General features: G+C 33.0%; 1 protein-coding gene across 1 annotated transcript in view; it reads right to left on the reverse strand.

Moving 5' to 3' along the window:
• Positions 1 to 18,683, reverse strand: part of LOC127728275 (signal transducer and activator of transcription 1-alpha/beta-like) — a 46,491-nt gene that overhangs the window by 22,683 nt on the left and 5,125 nt on the right. The window contains exons 3-7 of the mRNA XM_052235570.1: positions 11,924 to 12,098; positions 10,719 to 10,808; positions 3,512 to 3,589; positions 3,035 to 3,128; positions 1,331 to 1,470 (exon numbers count right to left, since the gene is read on the reverse strand). Of these exons, the coding sequence (XP_052091530.1) occupies positions 1,331 to 1,470; positions 3,035 to 3,128; positions 3,512 to 3,589; positions 10,719 to 10,808; positions 11,924 to 12,098 (577 nt within the window). The remainder of the gene's footprint in view (positions 1 to 1,330; positions 1,471 to 3,034; positions 3,129 to 3,511; positions 3,590 to 10,718; positions 10,809 to 11,923; positions 12,099 to 18,683) is intronic.

Genomic DNA, 18,683 nt, shown 5'->3' on the forward strand with positions numbered 1-18,683 from the left:
CTTGTAGTTTAAAGGTTTGGTTGGCTTGATTGCTTTGTTTGTATAAATGTTTGCTCAAGCATTGTAATTAAGATTGACATCTGCAATCAATAGATAGGCGGGGCTTCAGCTTGTATACATTATACTCTGCATTATACTTAACATCCAATAACATTTAAGTATAATGTATACAACCTGAAGCCCCGCCTATCTATTGATTTCAGATGTCAATCTCAATTACAATGCTTGAGCAAACATTAATACAATCAAATCAAGCAAGCCAACCAAACCTTTAAACTACAAGCATTAGGAAAATAGCTCTAAAGGATTGATAAATTTACTTGGAAGAATATCTAAATTTTGCGGGCTCAATAAACAAAATATCTGTAAAAATAAGGATGTGCTATCCTGTTTGATGATGATGATGATTGGCTGCTTAAAGTCCAGCAGCAAATAAATATGCATATTCAGGATGAGAGCATGTTAATGTAATATGAATATTTACCCAGCTTTGTACTAGACTAGCATGCTGAGCCGGGTTTTAACGTGTTAGTTCACAAGGTAACACTCCACAGGAAGACATTTCACCTTACCCAGACACATTATTCTGACTCCTAACCAACCAGTCTTTCGTTCAGTGTATGTTTACCCATTTTTGTTTATATGTCTTTTTGATAGAGTTAAGCCATTTCAATTGATATTTTATAGTGTGTCTTTTTATGTTGTAATGTTACACTACTGTTTCAGTTTAGGGTGAAGGTTGGCGCCTGTTAAAACATTTAAACTTGCTGCATTTGTATGCAACTGTCATAAGTCAGGAGCCTGTTGTTCAGTGGTTGTCGTTTGATGATGTGGTTCATAAGTGTTTCTGGTTTTTTAAATAGATTAGACCGTTGGTTTTCCTGTTTGAATTGTTTTACACTAGTCATTTTGGGGCCCTTTATAGCTTGCTGTTTGGTGTGAGTCAAGGCTCCGTGTTGAAGGCCGTACTTTTACACATAATTGTTTACTTTTTAAACATTGTGACTTGGATGGAGAGTTGTCTCATTGGCACTCATACCACATCTTCTTAATTATATTTGCTCTTACTCCTTAATGCCACATGCTTAGCAGAGAAGCAGAAAATATCAATTCTGGAGTCTTTGGTTTGACCCGGCCAGGGTTCTAACCCATGACCTCCCGCACTCGAGATGAACACACTACCACCGAGGCAGTCTTATCCCATTTGAAATAAGTTTTCTTCAGGTACAGCCAAACTTCCAAACCAAATCTTTGTATCTATGGAAGAATTTAGTAAATGTTTTAAGTAATTTGTGGTAACGAAATCCCAGTTATCAATGTTAAAACTTACATGTTTAGCCCTGTCTGTTTCATGAGCAATCTCAACTAATCTCCTCTGTATCACAATCGTATCATTATTTAACTTCTCCAACACATTACCAGAATTGACACCATTCTTTCGTCTTGATGTGTCTGACATGTTCTGTGCTTCTATTAAATTAAAAAAAACTAACATAACTTGTCACACAGTGTAATAAACAAAAATCATGATTCCTAAATATGTTTTCAATTTCAAAACTGGAAATTCAACATTTTCGTTTTTTTTATTAACCAAAATCTTTTTCCAGCTTTGTAAAAGTATTCATTCTATAATCTTCTATAATCACCTTGTATTTTGGAATACATCCTCTTTGAAATGTTAAGCAATCATTAATCAATATTTGAAATGAAAAAATATCAAGGAAGTCATGTTATAGCATTGAAAGAAATGTGTCTAAGATGAATAACATTCCACAAGATCCATATATCAAATAAAATTTAAATGGAGTGGAACATCTTGCTTCAATTACAAGAATGTTCGTCTCGTGAAAAAAACATGACTCCTCCCAAAAGATGAATTGTTTGGGCCTAAATTAGAAGAAATACAATGTGACCAAAGGACAACATGCTCGTTGGCATTATCAATGTTTTCTTTTCAGTGAACCATGAAATCTGGGTTCAAACCATTATTCGGCATCTATCTTTAAATATGCAAATCATTAAACCATGTGTACTAATTTTCAAATTGATGTGACAACAGCTTCATGGTAAACTACCTTTCAACATAACTGAAACTTCATTAGTGAACCATGAAATCTAGGTAAAAGACCCATTTTGCTATATAGTTTTTAAAAATAAGTTCATATTCTAATGAACAAATATGATATTTGCTCATTTTGAAGGATGTGCAGTTACTTATTGCTGCTAACATTTACATTTTTTGGTCCCTAGTGGATAGTTGTCTCATAGGTAATCATAGCACGTCTTATTTTTATACTGCATACAAAGTTTCAAGTTGATGACCACAACTTCATTGCAAACTACATTAAAACTTTAACCTGATAAAATATGGATGGACAGACAAACAGACAGACTGGATAACATTTTGCCCTCTACTTTTGTAGGCAGGGCATAAACAATGAATTCAGTAACTAGAAACTCCTAAGTTGGTATCAAAGCATTATGTTTCCTTCATATTAGTACCATTAATGTTAAAATATGTTCTTTAGTGTAATTTTGTTTAATATATAGTAAGTGTTGGTTCTCCGAAAACAGTGATATTATTAGATACCAAAAAAAAAACTGATTAAAGCTTAACATACCTTCAGGATGATTGTGGTTAATATCAGTTTTAATTGGTTTAGTGATTTAAAAAAAGATAATTAGAATTGAAGTGAAAGACATTTTCTGTCTACTAGGAATTGGTCAATCAAATGAAGTTATATTCAATATTGAATTATAACAAATGTATCTTTAAACAACTAAAGAATGAAACAGCAATGAAAAACAAATAAACTGTTTCATTCTGATTTCTTATGAATTAAAAGTCTGGCAGATTTAATATGCTTTGCAGGTATGGTGACCTGTTGACCCTGATCAGTGACTTATACCCTGTCTATGCAAAGGCAAGAAAACAGAAACTGCCTTAAAAATTTGGTGCTCAAATACATGTAATAAAAAGAGCTAACATTGGTGAATTAGGGCAGACCAGCAAAATAATCAAATGCAAATATACCCTGTGTGTCTTCTTTTTTCTTGTCAAGTTCTTTAACCTTCCGTTTTTCTTCTTCCAACAAAGAATTAAAGTTTTTTACTTTTTTTTCAAGGCTCTGTAAATATATTCAAATATATGTGAAAATAAATTTATAAGATATAAACTAATAAAACTAGTACATGTAATATACTTATTTGAATTTTTGTATTATTTTTCATTATTTTCTAAATGCACCAAGTCAATATAGCCAACACTCTCTGTTAGGTTAGTACAAAAATTCAACAGAAATACATTTAAAGTAATGGTAATGCTTATAAAAATATAGAACAAACTTGTAATTCTTCTATGAATATTCCTACTATTGGCAGTAAAATTTTTATCAATTTTCATCCTTGATGTACCTTTGACATGCCTGAAAAGGTTTAAGTTCAAAGAAAAGCTATCTTACTGTGTATACATGTAACTGTCATTAAAAGTATGAAAAAGTTCAGTTATTACCCGTTCAAATGTTTCAGATTCTTCCAAGAGTTTTATAGTTCGAGAAATATTTTCTTTTTTGAGCTCTTCTTCATTTGGCTGGAAAAAAATGATGCATAATTGATTATAATCAAGACTTACACAGAAATTGAAGCTAGAGAGTCAAGTTACTTTATATATGAGGACTATTCCCAGAAAAAAATGTATCATAATAATAATGTAAAGCCTGAATCTTGTTGGAGGGGTCCACATACCTTAAAATGACTGTTTAAAGATCTTATCATGAAAACTTGTGTGATTAATTAACAGTGAAAAGACCACACCAAATCAATGTCTTATTTGTAGGAATCAATATTCCAAATTTCCAATTTCATTTCTGAAATAAATGGGGAATGTGTCCCCATGGACACAGATACATACAACGTTATAATGGGACATAACACAAGAACAGTAAAAGTGACGCTACCTAAATTTGTACTTGATCTGAGTTTCCTGGTAATAAGCATTGTGTATAAGTTTTATAACATTTGGTTGAGGCAAACTAAAATAAGAGAACAGAAATGAAAAATTCACCAATTTTTCCATTTGTAAAGGGGCATAACTCTAGAGCAGTAGACGTGATGCAACCGAAATTCAAACTCGATCTGTGTTTTGTGGTAATAGCATAGTGTATATTAGTTTCATAACATTTGGTTGAGGCAAACTAAAGTTAGAGAATGGAAACCGAAAATTCAGCAATTTTTCCATTTGTAAAGAGACATAACTCTAGAACGGTTGAAGTGAGGCAACTGAAAATCAAACTTGATCTGTGTTTTGTGGTAATAAACTATATGTATAAGTTTCATAACATTTGGTAGAGGCAAACTAAAGTTAGAGAACGGAAACCAACTTTGGGATATATACGGACGTACAGACGGACAAGGGTAAAACTTAATGCCCACTCCGCTACGGCGTTTTCAGTGGGAGGGTCGATTGTTTGCTGATATAATATTCATTTTACACTGGTTTTTAGTATGGTTTATTTATTTAGCGTGAAAATTATTTTCACCTTTTGTACATTACTATTTCTTGCAAAGTTCTGCATTTTGTAAGACAAAATATTTATTTTCATTATGTTTTGGACAAAATGTTTTTTACAGTTTGTTCCAGTCCAGACTATTCATTTCAAAAATCACCCCATGGACACTTTGCAGTGTTCCAGCTTGAATCTCAGGGCAGAAGGGTGCTAGTTGTCTGAAAGGGCACTTTAGCGTTATAACCCTGATTTTAAGGGCAATGTTGGACAGTGTATAAATTACCTTGAATATTGCTAGGCTCAGCTGTCGAACATTAGTTGTATTTAAACCATATTCAGAAATTAATGTGTTCTTGATGTTGGTTCCCATAAGAATTTTCTTTTATCAAATTATCATACCATGAAGCAAAGCATATCATTTTGATGTTAATCTAAACAAACTTGTACATTTGATAAGGAAAATAATCATCAGAAATTTCAATGTTTTATAACTTATACCAGTCTATAAAAATAAACAAGTAGTTTTGAAAGATGGAGTTATACATGCAAAATTGAATGTTTAATGTAATTAAATTATCTACATTTAAATTACTTGTTCAAACATATAGTATATATGTTATTGAGAGTTATTTATTATCATTTGAATTGTTACAAAAAAGTATTTTTAAGTGCACACCAAAGTGCTCCTCGGTAAGGAGTTTTATAAATATAACAGGTGAGACAGGAGATGATCATATTATATTGATGCAATAATATATTGCAGAAGGTATAAACAGTTACTTTTTTCTCCATCATTGTTAAAAATAAATTTGTTGAGTGCTCCTATGTCAGGAGGATTATAAAATACAAGAAGTAAAACAGGAAGTAAATCTTGTTATGTTCAAAGTACAAATTTCTTTGGTTCTTCTCCAAAAACTTTATAAATCACTTTCAGATAACTTTAAAAATAATCCAAAAGAATATTGGAATGTTCTAAAGGCAATAAAAAAGAAACCAAATATTGAAGAAGATATTCCTGAAATTTTAATGAATGAAAATAAAATCATAAAACATTTTCAGGATCAGGGTACCCCAACATCATATGACAAACCCTTTGTAAATAAACTGGAACGTGAATTAAACATTCTAGAGGATAATATTGAATTGAATATGGAAACTGATGCACCAATTACATTTGCTGAGGTAAAACTGGTCATTTCAAACCTTAAAGTAAACAAATCAGCAGGTCCAGATAGAATTGTGAATGAAATACTCAAACATTCACAACCTGTGATAATTAATTCTATTGTAAAAGTTTTTAATTTGATTTTAAAGACAGGTAATTATCCAGATTCATGGAAATTATCTTTCATGATCCCTTTACATAAAAAAGGTGACAAGTTAGACCCTAATAATTATAGAGGAATTTCTCTTATAAGTAATCTACCAAAACTTTTTAATGCCATATTGAATAATAGGCTAATCAAGATTGTTGACAAACAATTAAGTGATTGTCAGTTTGGTTTCAGAGAAAATCACAGAACAGCTGATAGCATCTTTATATTGAAGTCCTTGATTAATAAATATCTACATAAAGAGAAAAAAAAGATTTATGCCTGCTTTATAGATCTGAAAAAGGCTTTTGATTCAGTATGGAGAACTGCTTTACTTTATAAATTATGCAAAATGGGAGTTGGCAGGTCTTTTTACAGAGTTATAAAACAACAATACTTAAATACTAAATCATCTTTCAAATACAAAGATTATGTATCAGAATTTTTTAATATTGCTAGAGGGGTTAAACAAGGAGACACCCTCAGCCCAACTTTATTTAATGTCTTCATAAATGATATTGTAAAAAATTTTGAGGGAAATGATTCAAGTCCCCTTAAGCTTATAAATAGTAAGGTGGGATGCCTCTTTTTGCAGATGATCTTTTGATCCTGTCAGAATCGAAAGAGGGTCTTCAAAACAGTTTAAATAATGTTAAATTATATTGCAACAAATGGCAACGCTCTTTAAATACAAACAAAACAAAATCCATGATTTTCAGTCAGTCCAAACAAAATGGTGAAACATCACATATTTACTATGAGAATGAAGCCATAGAGAGCGTATCAGAATATTCATTTTTGGGAATGTTGATAAAATGTAATGGAAATTTATCACAAAGTACCTTAGAGCTGACAAAAAAGGCAAAAAAAGTATTTTTTGCAATAAAATCCTATACTAAATCATTGAATAATCTACCTATAAAAGTAGCAAATAACCTTTTTGATTCTTTAGTAAAACCAATTATGACCTATAATTCAGAAGTAACATATTTGGATACATATATTTCTTTTCATAGAGCCAAAAACAGAGCCTTATCTTCAGGAAAACAAATTAATCAACTTGATTTTACAGACAAAACCCCTATTGAAAATATGCATCTTAAATTTTGTAAATCTACTCTAGGAATAAGAAAAAATGCATCCAATTTAGGGGCAAGAGTTGAATTAGGAAGATTGCCTATAGAATGTTTTATTAAAACACAAACCCTTTTATATTTAGCTAGACTATATAATAATAATATTAATCCATTGATAAAGGAAGCTTTTTCTCTAGCACAGTCTCTAGATTTGACTGGAACTTATTCATGGTATACATATGCAAAGAATATTGTTGAAGAGACTAATATTGACCTTAATATTTTTTCTAATTGTAAGGACATAAAAGATGTAAATAAAATAAAAAACGATATAAAGTTAAAAATGAAAAATAGATATGAAGATTTAATTGAAACTAAATTTGAAAACATTGATGATAAAAGTAAATTTTATCTATATAAAAAACTTAAAAAGGATCGCAAACTAGAATCTTATCTAAATATATCTAATTTTCAGATAAGGAGATTGATCACTAAATTTAGACTAAGTGATCACTCCCTCTTAATTGAAAAGGGGAGATATTTTAAAATCCCAAGAGAGGAACGACTTTGTCATAAATGTAAAATACTAGAGGATGAGAAACATTTTTTACTCTATTGTGATTATAATAAAACACTAAGAAATGCCTTTTTTGAACACATATGTACTGAAAATAATAACTTTAATAATTTAAATGAAGAAGAAAAAATTCATTATTTACTAAATCCATCAACGCCTTTACAAACAAATAAGTTAGGATCCTTCTTGAAAAAGTCATTAGAACTGAGGGCAGGGGACTCTTAACAACTTGTTTGTTTTTATAAATTTTGATGCTGTTTTTATTGTGTTTGTTTGATATGTATGTATATATGTTTATTGTGTTAATACATGTTGGTCACAAACTGTAAAGTTTATAAGACAATAAAATATTTGATTTGATTTGATTTATTTAAATTTCATACTCACGGTTATGAAACAAAACATTTTTTACCAATTAAGTCAAAACTATGTATACATGCCTTTAAAATTGTTTAAGATTTTATTTTTTATGTTATGCCTACTGAAATAAATTTTTTCAGGTGTACATGCTGTACATAAACATTACAAATGGATAACATGTGGACATTTCATTCTGTATTAAATATCTAGTATTTGTTCAATTATCTTAAATCCACTAATTAGCAGTAAACAATCATTAACAAAGGTGATAAAACTGCCAAAGCATTAGGTATTTAACTTTATCCCATTGTCAGTTAATTAGTGTTACACAATCAGGTAACAATTTACCGGAAACGCCGGTAGGCATGAAATTTGGAAATTTTATTTTTTTGAAAAGGCAGAGGGGTGCATTCTTTTACTTTGGAGGGCAGAAGGGCGGGGGTAAGGGCATCAAGGGCGGGCCGCCCTTCTATTTAGGGCAGGCGGGAACACTGCTTTGGTATTCTTTTGATTTGCCATAAAACCCTCGCCAAAGTAGGCCGAATTGAGTTTAGCTCAATGTGAACACAGCCTTAGATTGTGGTCTTTGTTTATGTGTGTATGTTAATGAATGAGGAAAATTTAGTTTCTTTCTTCACATCATCCTGAAAATGCATGAATTATTTGTAACTGGGCGTTAAGCAACCAACAATCAATCAATCAATCATTTTCAAAATCCGTTTTTCTCCCTATTGTTACATTGTTTGAGCTTGCGTAATCGTGACATTATTAAAACTTTCTCTAAAAGTTTTCTTATGTTATGTCCCATTAAAAGTTCTCTAAATCAATACGGAAACGACTATTCATCTTCATGGGACAAGCCATTTTTTATTACATTAATAAAAAATTTGTAAGGGTTCCTGGGAACCCAGTGTCTCGCCTACTTTTGCTGTAAGTCGCAGGCTCAACAAAAATGGGGAAAAAATTATTAAAAATTTTCTTCTAGATACTATCTTTTGATTGTAAGAAGCTTCTATCCATTAGTTTGGTAAAAATCCAGGATGTTTTAAGAATCTAATAAATGTTTTAAAAACTTCAACTGCAGACTGTATGTAATGTTAACTGGAAGAAAAACTAAGTCCATTTATAAGTAATATACAGAAAAACAGGAAATAAATTTTTACAAAATTTCCTTCTAGATACTAGCTTTTGATCATAAACAAGCTTCTGTCCAAGTTTGGTACAAATCCAGGATAGTTTAAGAAAGTTATTAAAATTTTAAAATCTTTAACCACAGAGTGAATATTTGTGGCCGCTGCCGTCGCTGACGACAGAATGTAGGATTGCTATGTCTCACCTTTGGCGACAAAAGTCGAAGGCTCGACAAAAAACAACCAATTGTTTTCATTTACATAAGGAACATTTTTAAAACTCCATTTTGAAACCCCTGCTCTTCTTCCCTCATGAAACAAATATGTTTTTTCTTAAAAAAAAAATATTTAAACAATTTATCTACCCCCTTTTCCTAAAATAAAATATTTATAAAATGCTCCGCTGGGGCGCAGCTTGATAAGACCGCAGAGGTCGAACCCTGAACAGTTGGGGCAAGTACGGACACAACATTCAAGCTTGATACAGCACTGAATTTGGATTGTAATTAAATATTTGACACAGCATAGGTTTCTGACACAGAATGAAAGTGGTCTAAGAACTTAAAATTTTTTAATTTACCTATTCAAACCATATCATTATTATTTGCTTTTATATATAAATCAGAAATAACCAATTTAAAATGGAAAATTTTAAAGAAAAAAAAAGGAAAACAAATCCCCCCCAAATTTTTTGAACCCCCTTATGATTCATCATCCCCAAACTCAATCCCAGCCTTCCCTTTGTGATATGGTACTTTGCAGTACAATTTCAGAGAGATCCATACACTTGAACACAAGTTATTGTCCTGAAACTAGAAAAATGCTTGTTTTTTTGCCCTTTTATGGCCTCTAATTCCTAAAATTTAAAGGGAATTACCCCCAAAATCAATCCCAGCCTTCCCTTTGTGGTATGGTACCTTGCAGTACAATTTCATAAAGATCCATACACCTGAACACAAGTTATTGTCTGGAAACTAGAAAAATGCTTATTTTTGGCCCCTTTTTGGCCCCTTATACCTAAACATTTTGGGCAATTACCCCCAAACTCAATTCCAGCTTTCCCTTTGTGATATGAAACCTTGTAGTACAATTTCATAAAGATCCATACACTTACACACAAGTTATTGTCATGAAACTATAAAAATGCTTGTTTTTTGCCCCTTTTTGGCCCCTAATTCCTAAAATTTGGAGACAATTACCCCCAAAATCAATCCCAGCATTCCCTTTGTGATATGGAACCTTGCGATACAATGTCAGAGAGATCCATACACTTACACACAAGTTATTGTCATGAAACTAGAAAAATGCTGGTTTTTTGCCCCTTTTTGGCCCCTAATTCCTAAAATTTTGAGGCAATTACCCCCAAAATCAATCCAAGCATTCTTTTTGTGATATGGGACCTTGTGGTACAATTTCAGAGAGATCCATACACTAACACACAAGTTATGTCTGGAAGTTACAAAAATGCTTATTTTTGGCCCCTAATTCCTTAACTGTTGGTACCATAACCCCCAAAATCTATCCCAACCTTACTTTTGTGGTATTGAACCTTATGGTAAAATTGCATAGAGATCCATTCACTTAAACTAAAGATAGAGTGTGAAAACTAATGTGTCTTCGGACGACGACAACGGACGCCAACGCCAATGTCATACCAATATACGACCACAAAAATTTTTTTGCGGTCGTATAAAAAACATTTACATGATCCATTTGCATTTCACCAAAAAAATAACATTCATAACCAATAATATTACCTTTGTATAATGATCAATCAACACCTCTTCCTCCTTCAAACATGTGACTAAAGTTTCAATAAATCGGTATGGCTCATTCTCATACTTTTTCTAAAATTAAATTAAATCAAACTTGATATATATACAGAATGTATTTTCAGCCTTGTATCACCATCACTGCTGGTGATCCGATGGATAAAATCTGTTGTAGAGTCGTCACTGGTTCAGACGTACTTATAATATAATTATTTCTGTGACTGCATCTTACATTAATTTGTAGGATCCTTTACAATAGATAATTCAGCTGATCTGTAACAATTCCATCTTCATGCCTTATATATCATGTACTGTGTTACGACGTTAGATTATAAACTGACGAGGACAGGTAACACCCGGCAACCGAAAGCTTTATTATTATAGAGCCTAAGTGGTCAAGTGGTCTAGCGCGTCGGGCATAGTGCAAGGCTATTTGGTGCCACGATATCTCAGTAGCATGAGTTCGAATCCCATCTAGGGAAGAACAAAAAACAAAAACAAAAAAATTTGCTTCCGCAAATTTACAGATCTAAATTTGTTGGGCTGTTGTTTAGACAAATTATATATATATATATATATATACGGTAAAAATTTCAATAAAAAAAGTACAAATATATAAGAAAATAGAAGATAATAGAAAAAAAAGAAGAAAATGCATATATATCTTTGTATTAAAAATCGTTCACATTGTTCCTACCAGTTTCACACTTCACAGAAGATATATGTTTACTATGAATATCTTCTGTGAATATTCCGTACATATATTCTTGTAGCTATTTTGATTGGGGTCAGGATTGGCAACTGTAATTCTTTAATATTAGAAAAACACTGAGAACATTTAAATTAACACCGTTTAAAATGAGCAGAAATTCAGTGAAATGTTTTTCGTCATTAGGTTCACCACTACAATCACCAAATGATTACAAGTTCACATCTCTAAAAGGTTTGAATTAATCGAACCAAAAAAAACACAGCCATACCTTTCAACCTCTGATGAAATAGTTTCTATTGTATCAGATAATCATGATGTATAGCTGTAGATTTTTTTTCATCCTTTTATCAATTTTTTGTTAATAAACTATAAAGCCACTGTTTAACTGGTAGATTTATATTCAGTATATTTTTTTTGATATTTCAAAATTCAATAACCTAATGGTTGAAATGCATCTTGAAGAAAAAAAATACTTTACCTTTAATTCATCTCTAGTGACTATATATTGCATTTTTTCAGAGACCATACTAAGTCCTCCTTCACATGTTTGAATTTTATCATCAAAATATTTGACAACTTCATTCAGAAGTTCCTCTGCATATTTCTGGATCACTTCAATTTGACCATCTACTTGGTATTTTACAACATCTTGCCTAAAAAATATATAATCTCATCAGACTAATTAAAAATAACTGTATAAACTTGAGAGTTGATTACTGGTATTTCATTCCCAGTTCCTATAATAGAATGTTCATGAAAAGATTCATTGAAAATAAATTTGGCTTTGTGAAGCCATAGAATTCAAACAAATTTCTTTGTTTGAGGACTGTATTCTTTTTGATTGCAAAGATACTTTCGATAAATAAAAGAATTGTGAAATAATAGTACAGCCAACAGATATTTCTAGAACATTTAAAAATAAAAATGGTAGAGGGATAAGGGAACCACTGGATAAATGTTGAATATAAATATGATTGAAAAGGGTCATAAGAAGTGAAAAATAATTGGGTTTCAAAGCAACCTGAATCTACCATCCAGAAAAAAAGTTAATGATCAAAATTTTAAACAAGAGGCTGTCGAGTGACAGCAAACCGGATTTTCCTGCAGAGGTCGAACCCTGAACAGTTGAGCAAGTATGGACACAACATTTCAGCTTAAAACAGCTCTGAATTTGGATTGTGATTGAATATTTAAAATAGATTATTATCTAATTAATAATGAAAATGATATTTGCAAATCTGAACCACAAACAGGATCATGTAAAAATTAAACATTCACACACATAACAAAAATAAAATACCACATAACAACTGTGACATCTACCTTCATAACACACATGACTTAAAAAAAATAGTTATACAGAAATTTTGATGTTATCATGTGTTCATGGAATAAGTTTGAGTTATTTCTCTTTGAACAGAAATATGGTTTAACATAGTACTCTAACATTAGATATGATTAATAGTTCTCTAAAATTAGATATGATGTAAAACAATGTATATCTATTTTCAAATTATATTCAATTATAATTAATAGTTCCAAATATTTTTTCTTTCATTTATCACAAACTAATACAGATCTGCAACTTATCTATGATCAATGTCAACAACTTTAAATGTAATGAAATATATTCTATAATAAAAATAGATTATTATCTATTCTAACATTTCGTTTTTCATACGCTTTGAGTACACACCCGTGGTAAAATATGAATATATTGTTTGGGCTGTTCCGATCGTACTCCCAGGTCATATGCTTTTTTATGAATGAGCTACCCTGTGTCATACAACAATGACATAAGAATATGAGGATTTTACGGGAAAATACATACTTGTGAAACCGAAAATCATCACAACAAGGAAACGTAAACAAACGATGCTAATATGTGTTATAATCCAATTTTTTTATACATATTAGACACATAAATAAAACTCTTATTTAAATTCATCCACACCTATTTAAATACATTATTGTAAATAGTTTAAGCATGTCACTAATTCAGTTTGCTCTGTTCTTTTACATCAATTGAATAGTGCTTTTGTTTATGGGAACGGCAAATATTTGCCTTCACCTAGAGCGCTTCGATCCAAAAGAATTGCCGTATTTGTCCTATTAGAATCGAAATAATTCATGGGGGCTTCAATATATCGTGATTTTACCATGGGTTGTCCCTTTATGCCGATATTTTACCCCTCGCTTTCGCTCAGGGCAAAAATATTTAGTATAAAGTGCCAACCCATGGTAAAATCACGATATATTCAAGCCCCCATGAATTATTTCTTAAATTAAAGGAGATCACTTCCTAAAAAAAATCAAAGCACTGTAAGCGCTGTAGGCAGTTAACCAAAAACCAAGGCAAACGTAATTATGAAAACTGTGGCAGTGTCGCTTCAATTTTTTTTTTTAAGATTTGAAAGAACAAACATTAAACATTCGTATATTGTACATTTATGTTCATTAAATGAATTGATTATTAAGGCAAATTAATTAATATTTCATCAAGGTTTTCAAAAGCAACTCATATATCAATGTAAATGACCCCCATCTTCATCCCCATATGCATGATGTTATTCCATACCAAGTTTGGAATAAAATGACAGGTGATTATAAAACAGTTGGTTAAACATTCTCGGGCTTTACACTGCTTGAAAGATTTATATGTTTTCTTTAAAATGAGCCATAAATGAAAATTATTATAGGCCCAGAAATAATTTAATAAATTATTAAAGTAAATTTAATTAACCTAGGCTCATTTTTTGCATCAATAAAATGTTATAATAAACAAGAAATAATTGCAACAGGATGCCTTTACGAAGTCTCCCAAACAAAGCCCCCATAATTCGTCATTCCGATGGTCTCCTGACATTGGGCAAAGTCCAGTTCATATTGGTTTGGTCTAGTAAAGTGATATGCATATGTGACACCTAGGAGATTGACCCTGTATGTCATTCAAATCTTTTTGAAATGATGAACAGGAATAAATATGGTTTAGGTGTGGGTATCTCGACCGTTTACAAGTTCTCAAACAGGAGGGGTGGGGTGACCCCAGGGACTCCCCCTATATTTCATTTGATTTGTTATATTGTCCCATACATGAATACATATGGTTTAGGGGTGGGGATCTCGACCATTTCCAAGTTCTCAAACAGGAGGGGGTGGGGTGACCCCAGGGACTCCCCAAATATTTCATTTGATTTGTTATATTGTCCCATACATGAATATATATGGTTTAGGGGTCCGGATCTTGACTGTTTACAAGTTCTCAAACAAGAGGGGGTGGGGTGTCCACATGGACTCCCCCTATATTTCATTTGATTTGTTTTATTGTCCCATACACGACAAGAAATAATTGTAACAGGATGCTGTTACGAAGTCTCCCAAACAAAGCTCCAATAATTCGTCATTCCCATGGTCGCCTGACATTGGGCAAAGTCCAGTACAAATTGGATTGTGATATGCATAAGTGACGCCTATGGATTGACCATGTATGTCATTCAAATCTTCTTAAAATGACGAACAGAAATATATATGGTTTAGGGGTGGTGATCTCGACCGTTTACAAGATAAAAGCACATTCTCAAATTGAAGAGGGGTGGGGTAAGAATATAAAGGGGGGGGGGGGGGGGGGGGGGGGTGATCCCCAGGGGACTCGCCCTTTATTTCATATGATTTGTTTTTTTGTCCCATACAAGAATATATATGGTTTAGGGGTGGGGATCTCGACCGTTAACCAGTTCTTAAACAGAAGGGGGTGGGGGTGACCCCAGGGGACTCGCCATTTATTTCATTTGATATGTTTTATTGTCCCATACAAGAATATATATGGTTGAGGGGTGGGGATCTTGACCGTTTACAAGTTTTCAAAAAGAAGGGGGGTGGTGGTGACCCCAGGGGACTTCCCCTAAATTTCATTTGATTTGTTTTATTGTCCCATACAAGAATATATATGGTTTAGGGGTGGGGATCTCGACCGTTTACAAATTTTCAAAAAGAAGAGGGTGGGGTTACCCCCCGTGGACTTCCCTTATATTTCATTTGATTTGTTTTATTGTCCCATACAAGAATATATATGGTTTAGGGGTGGGGATCTCAACCGTTTACAAGTTCTCAAACAGGAGGGGGTTGGGGTGACCCCAAGGAACTCACCTTTTATTTCATTTGATTTGTTTTATTGTCCCATACAAGAATATCTATGGTTTTGGGATGGGGATCTCGACCGTTTACAAGTTCTCAAAAAGAAGGGGGTGGGGTGACCCCAGGGGACTCGCCTTTTATTTCATTTGATTTGTTTTATTGTCCCATATAAGAATATATATGGTTTAGGGGTGGGGATCTCAACCGTTTACAAGTTCTCAAACTTGAGGGGGTTGGGGTGACCCCAGGGAACTCACCTTATATTTCAATTGATTTGTTTTATTGTCCCATACAAGAATATCTATGGTTTTGGGGTGGGGATCTCGACCGTTTACAAGTTCTCAAAAAGAAGGGGGTGGGGGTGACCCCAGGGGACTTCCCCTATATTTCATTTGATTTGTTTTATTGTCCCATACAAGAATATATATGGTTTAGGGGTGGGGATCTCGACCGTTAACAAGTTTTCAAAAAGAAGGAGGATGGGGTTACCCCCATGGACTTCCCTTATATTTCATTTGATTTGTTTTATTGTCCCATACAAGAATATATATGGTTTCGGGGTGGGGATCTTGACCGTTTACAAGTTATCAAAAAGAAAGGGGTGGGGGTTACCCCCATGGACTTCCCCTATACTAGTATTTCATTTGATTTGTTTTATTGTCCCATACAAGAATATCTATGGTTTAGGGGTGGGGATCTCGACCGTTTACAAGATAATAGCACATTCTCAAATTGAAGGGGGTTGGGGGACGGGGGGTGACCCCAGGCACTCACCCTATATTTCATCTGATTTGTTTTGTTGTTCTGTGATCATTTCTAAAGACTGTGTGTGTCTATCACTTACAATTTTCAAGTTAAAGTCATTTGAAAATTTTAAAAGATAAAATCTCAAAGGTTTCTATGGTAAACCCCTCCCTTCTTTATGCCCCTTAAAATACCCCTTTAGAGACCCCAATGCACAAACGATTGGTTGATGGCTCCCCTAGACATGTAAATCTAACATTTTTAGAAACCCTAAGTAAATCTGACAAGGGGTTTTGGAGAACCGCTGCGGACAAGTTCATCTTTAATGTGGCGGAAGAAGAAATAGAAAAAGAAAAAGAAAAAGAAGAAGAAGAATAATAAAAATAATAAGAACTGAGCAAAAACAATAAGTCTCCAAACTTTGTTTGGGAGACTTAAATATATATGGTTTAGGGGTGGGGATCTCGACCATTTCCAAGTTCTCAAACAGGAGGGGTGACCCGAGGAACTCCCAATATATTTCATTTGATTTGTTATATTGTCCCATACATGAATATATATGGTTTAGGGATTTGGATCTTGATTAACAAGTTCTCAAACAGGAGGGGGTGGGCGTCCCCAGGGACTCCCCCTATATTTCATTTGATTTGTTTTATTGTCCCATACATGAATGTATATGGTTTAGGGGTGGGGATCTCAACCATTTCCAAGTTCTCAAACAGGAGGGGTTTGGGTGACCCCAGGGACTCCCCATATATTTCATTTGATTTGTTATATTGACCCATACATGAATATATATGGTTTACGGGTGGGGATCTCGACCGTTTACAAGTTCTCAAACATACATACATGTATATGGTTTAGGGGTGGGGATCTCAACCATTTCCAAGTTCTCAAACAGGAGGGGTGGGGTGACCCCAGGGACTCCCCCAAATTATTTTCATTTGATTTGTTTTATTGTCCCATACAAGTATATATATTGTTTAGGGGTGGGGATCGCGACGGTTTACAAGATAAAAGTACATTTTCAAATTGAAGGGGGTTGGGATGACCCCCAGGGACTCACCCTATATTTTGGTTGATTTTTTTTTATTGTCCTGTTCTCATTACTGAAGACTGCATGAGTCTATCACTTACTGTTTTCGAGAAATAGTCATTTGAAAATTTAAAAAAATAAAATCCCATAGGATTCTATAGTAAACCCCTCCCTTCTTCATGCCCCTCGAAATACCCCTAAATAGACCCCAATGCACAAACAAAAGATTAATGGCTCCGCTAGACATGTTAGTCTAATATTTTATGAAACCCTAAGTAAATCTGACAAACGGTCAAAGTTGTCTTCTTAGACGGTTTGAGTGGATTCGGTCCGACTTGTCTCGGGGACGAGTTGTCCACATTACTTTAAACATCCCATCAACCTCGATTTCCGCATCTGTTTTATGACCTCGTTTCATTCATAAAATAACAACAACCTTATTTGGCAAGATAAGTTTAAAATAACCGCCCACTTATATAACTTTATTTCCTCTATCATAGAGATTTGTTGTACATGAACAATATTCCTGCGCATTTTGCCATTTGGGAAATATAAACGACTTGTAATTACCGATTTTCGGCGATGAAATATTTCATACAATTGTTCTTTGACATCGTAGCCAAATGCACAGGGGATAATAAACTACGTACTGATTTCTATTGAGCACTACTTCCTATGTGCAACTTCAAAAGTTTTGGGTAGTTCGACGATCATTTAAGGTTTTTCTGGTCATATTTTTTGTATTCCAGAAATAAAAGTATTAAAAAAATGTCCAATTAGTTATAAATAACATAATAGACAGCTAGATAATAATAATGGCACGTATTTCAGCATTTATTGGGTAGAACACAAATCTAGGGTGCTCGCATAAGGCAGCTTAACTGCCTAAAAAAAATATATATATATAGCATTCAGAAAAATTAGTTTATACAGAAAAATAAACAAACCTACCACAAAATTCTTCAAAAAATTTACCAAAGAAAAGAAAAAAAAATCCAAGTCATTTATCATTAATACAATGTCTTTTAAAAATCTTTTAAAAAATGAGTTATTTCCCTTTGTACAGAAATGGATTAATTCTTCAAAAATTGAATTCTTGGGAAAGGGGTATAACTGAACAACGAGAAAAGCTAAAATTGTGAAAATTGAACTTGACCTTCATTTAGTCACAGGACACAACGTATCTAAATTTGAAAAAAAATCTTCAAAGCGTTTTCATGAAGATGAACGGACACTGTTTGGCAGCCACTCGCCCGCCATACATCCCCAAATCAATAACCGATTTTTACTTTGAAAATCTGGTTAAAAATTGGTCATAAAGCAT

This window comes from Mytilus californianus, unplaced genomic scaffold (assembly GCF_021869535.1).
Source record: "Mytilus californianus isolate M0D057914Y unplaced genomic scaffold, xbMytCali1.0.p SCAF_2, whole genome shotgun sequence".
Lineage (NCBI taxonomy): Eukaryota > Metazoa > Mollusca > Bivalvia > Mytilida > Mytilidae > Mytilus > Mytilus californianus.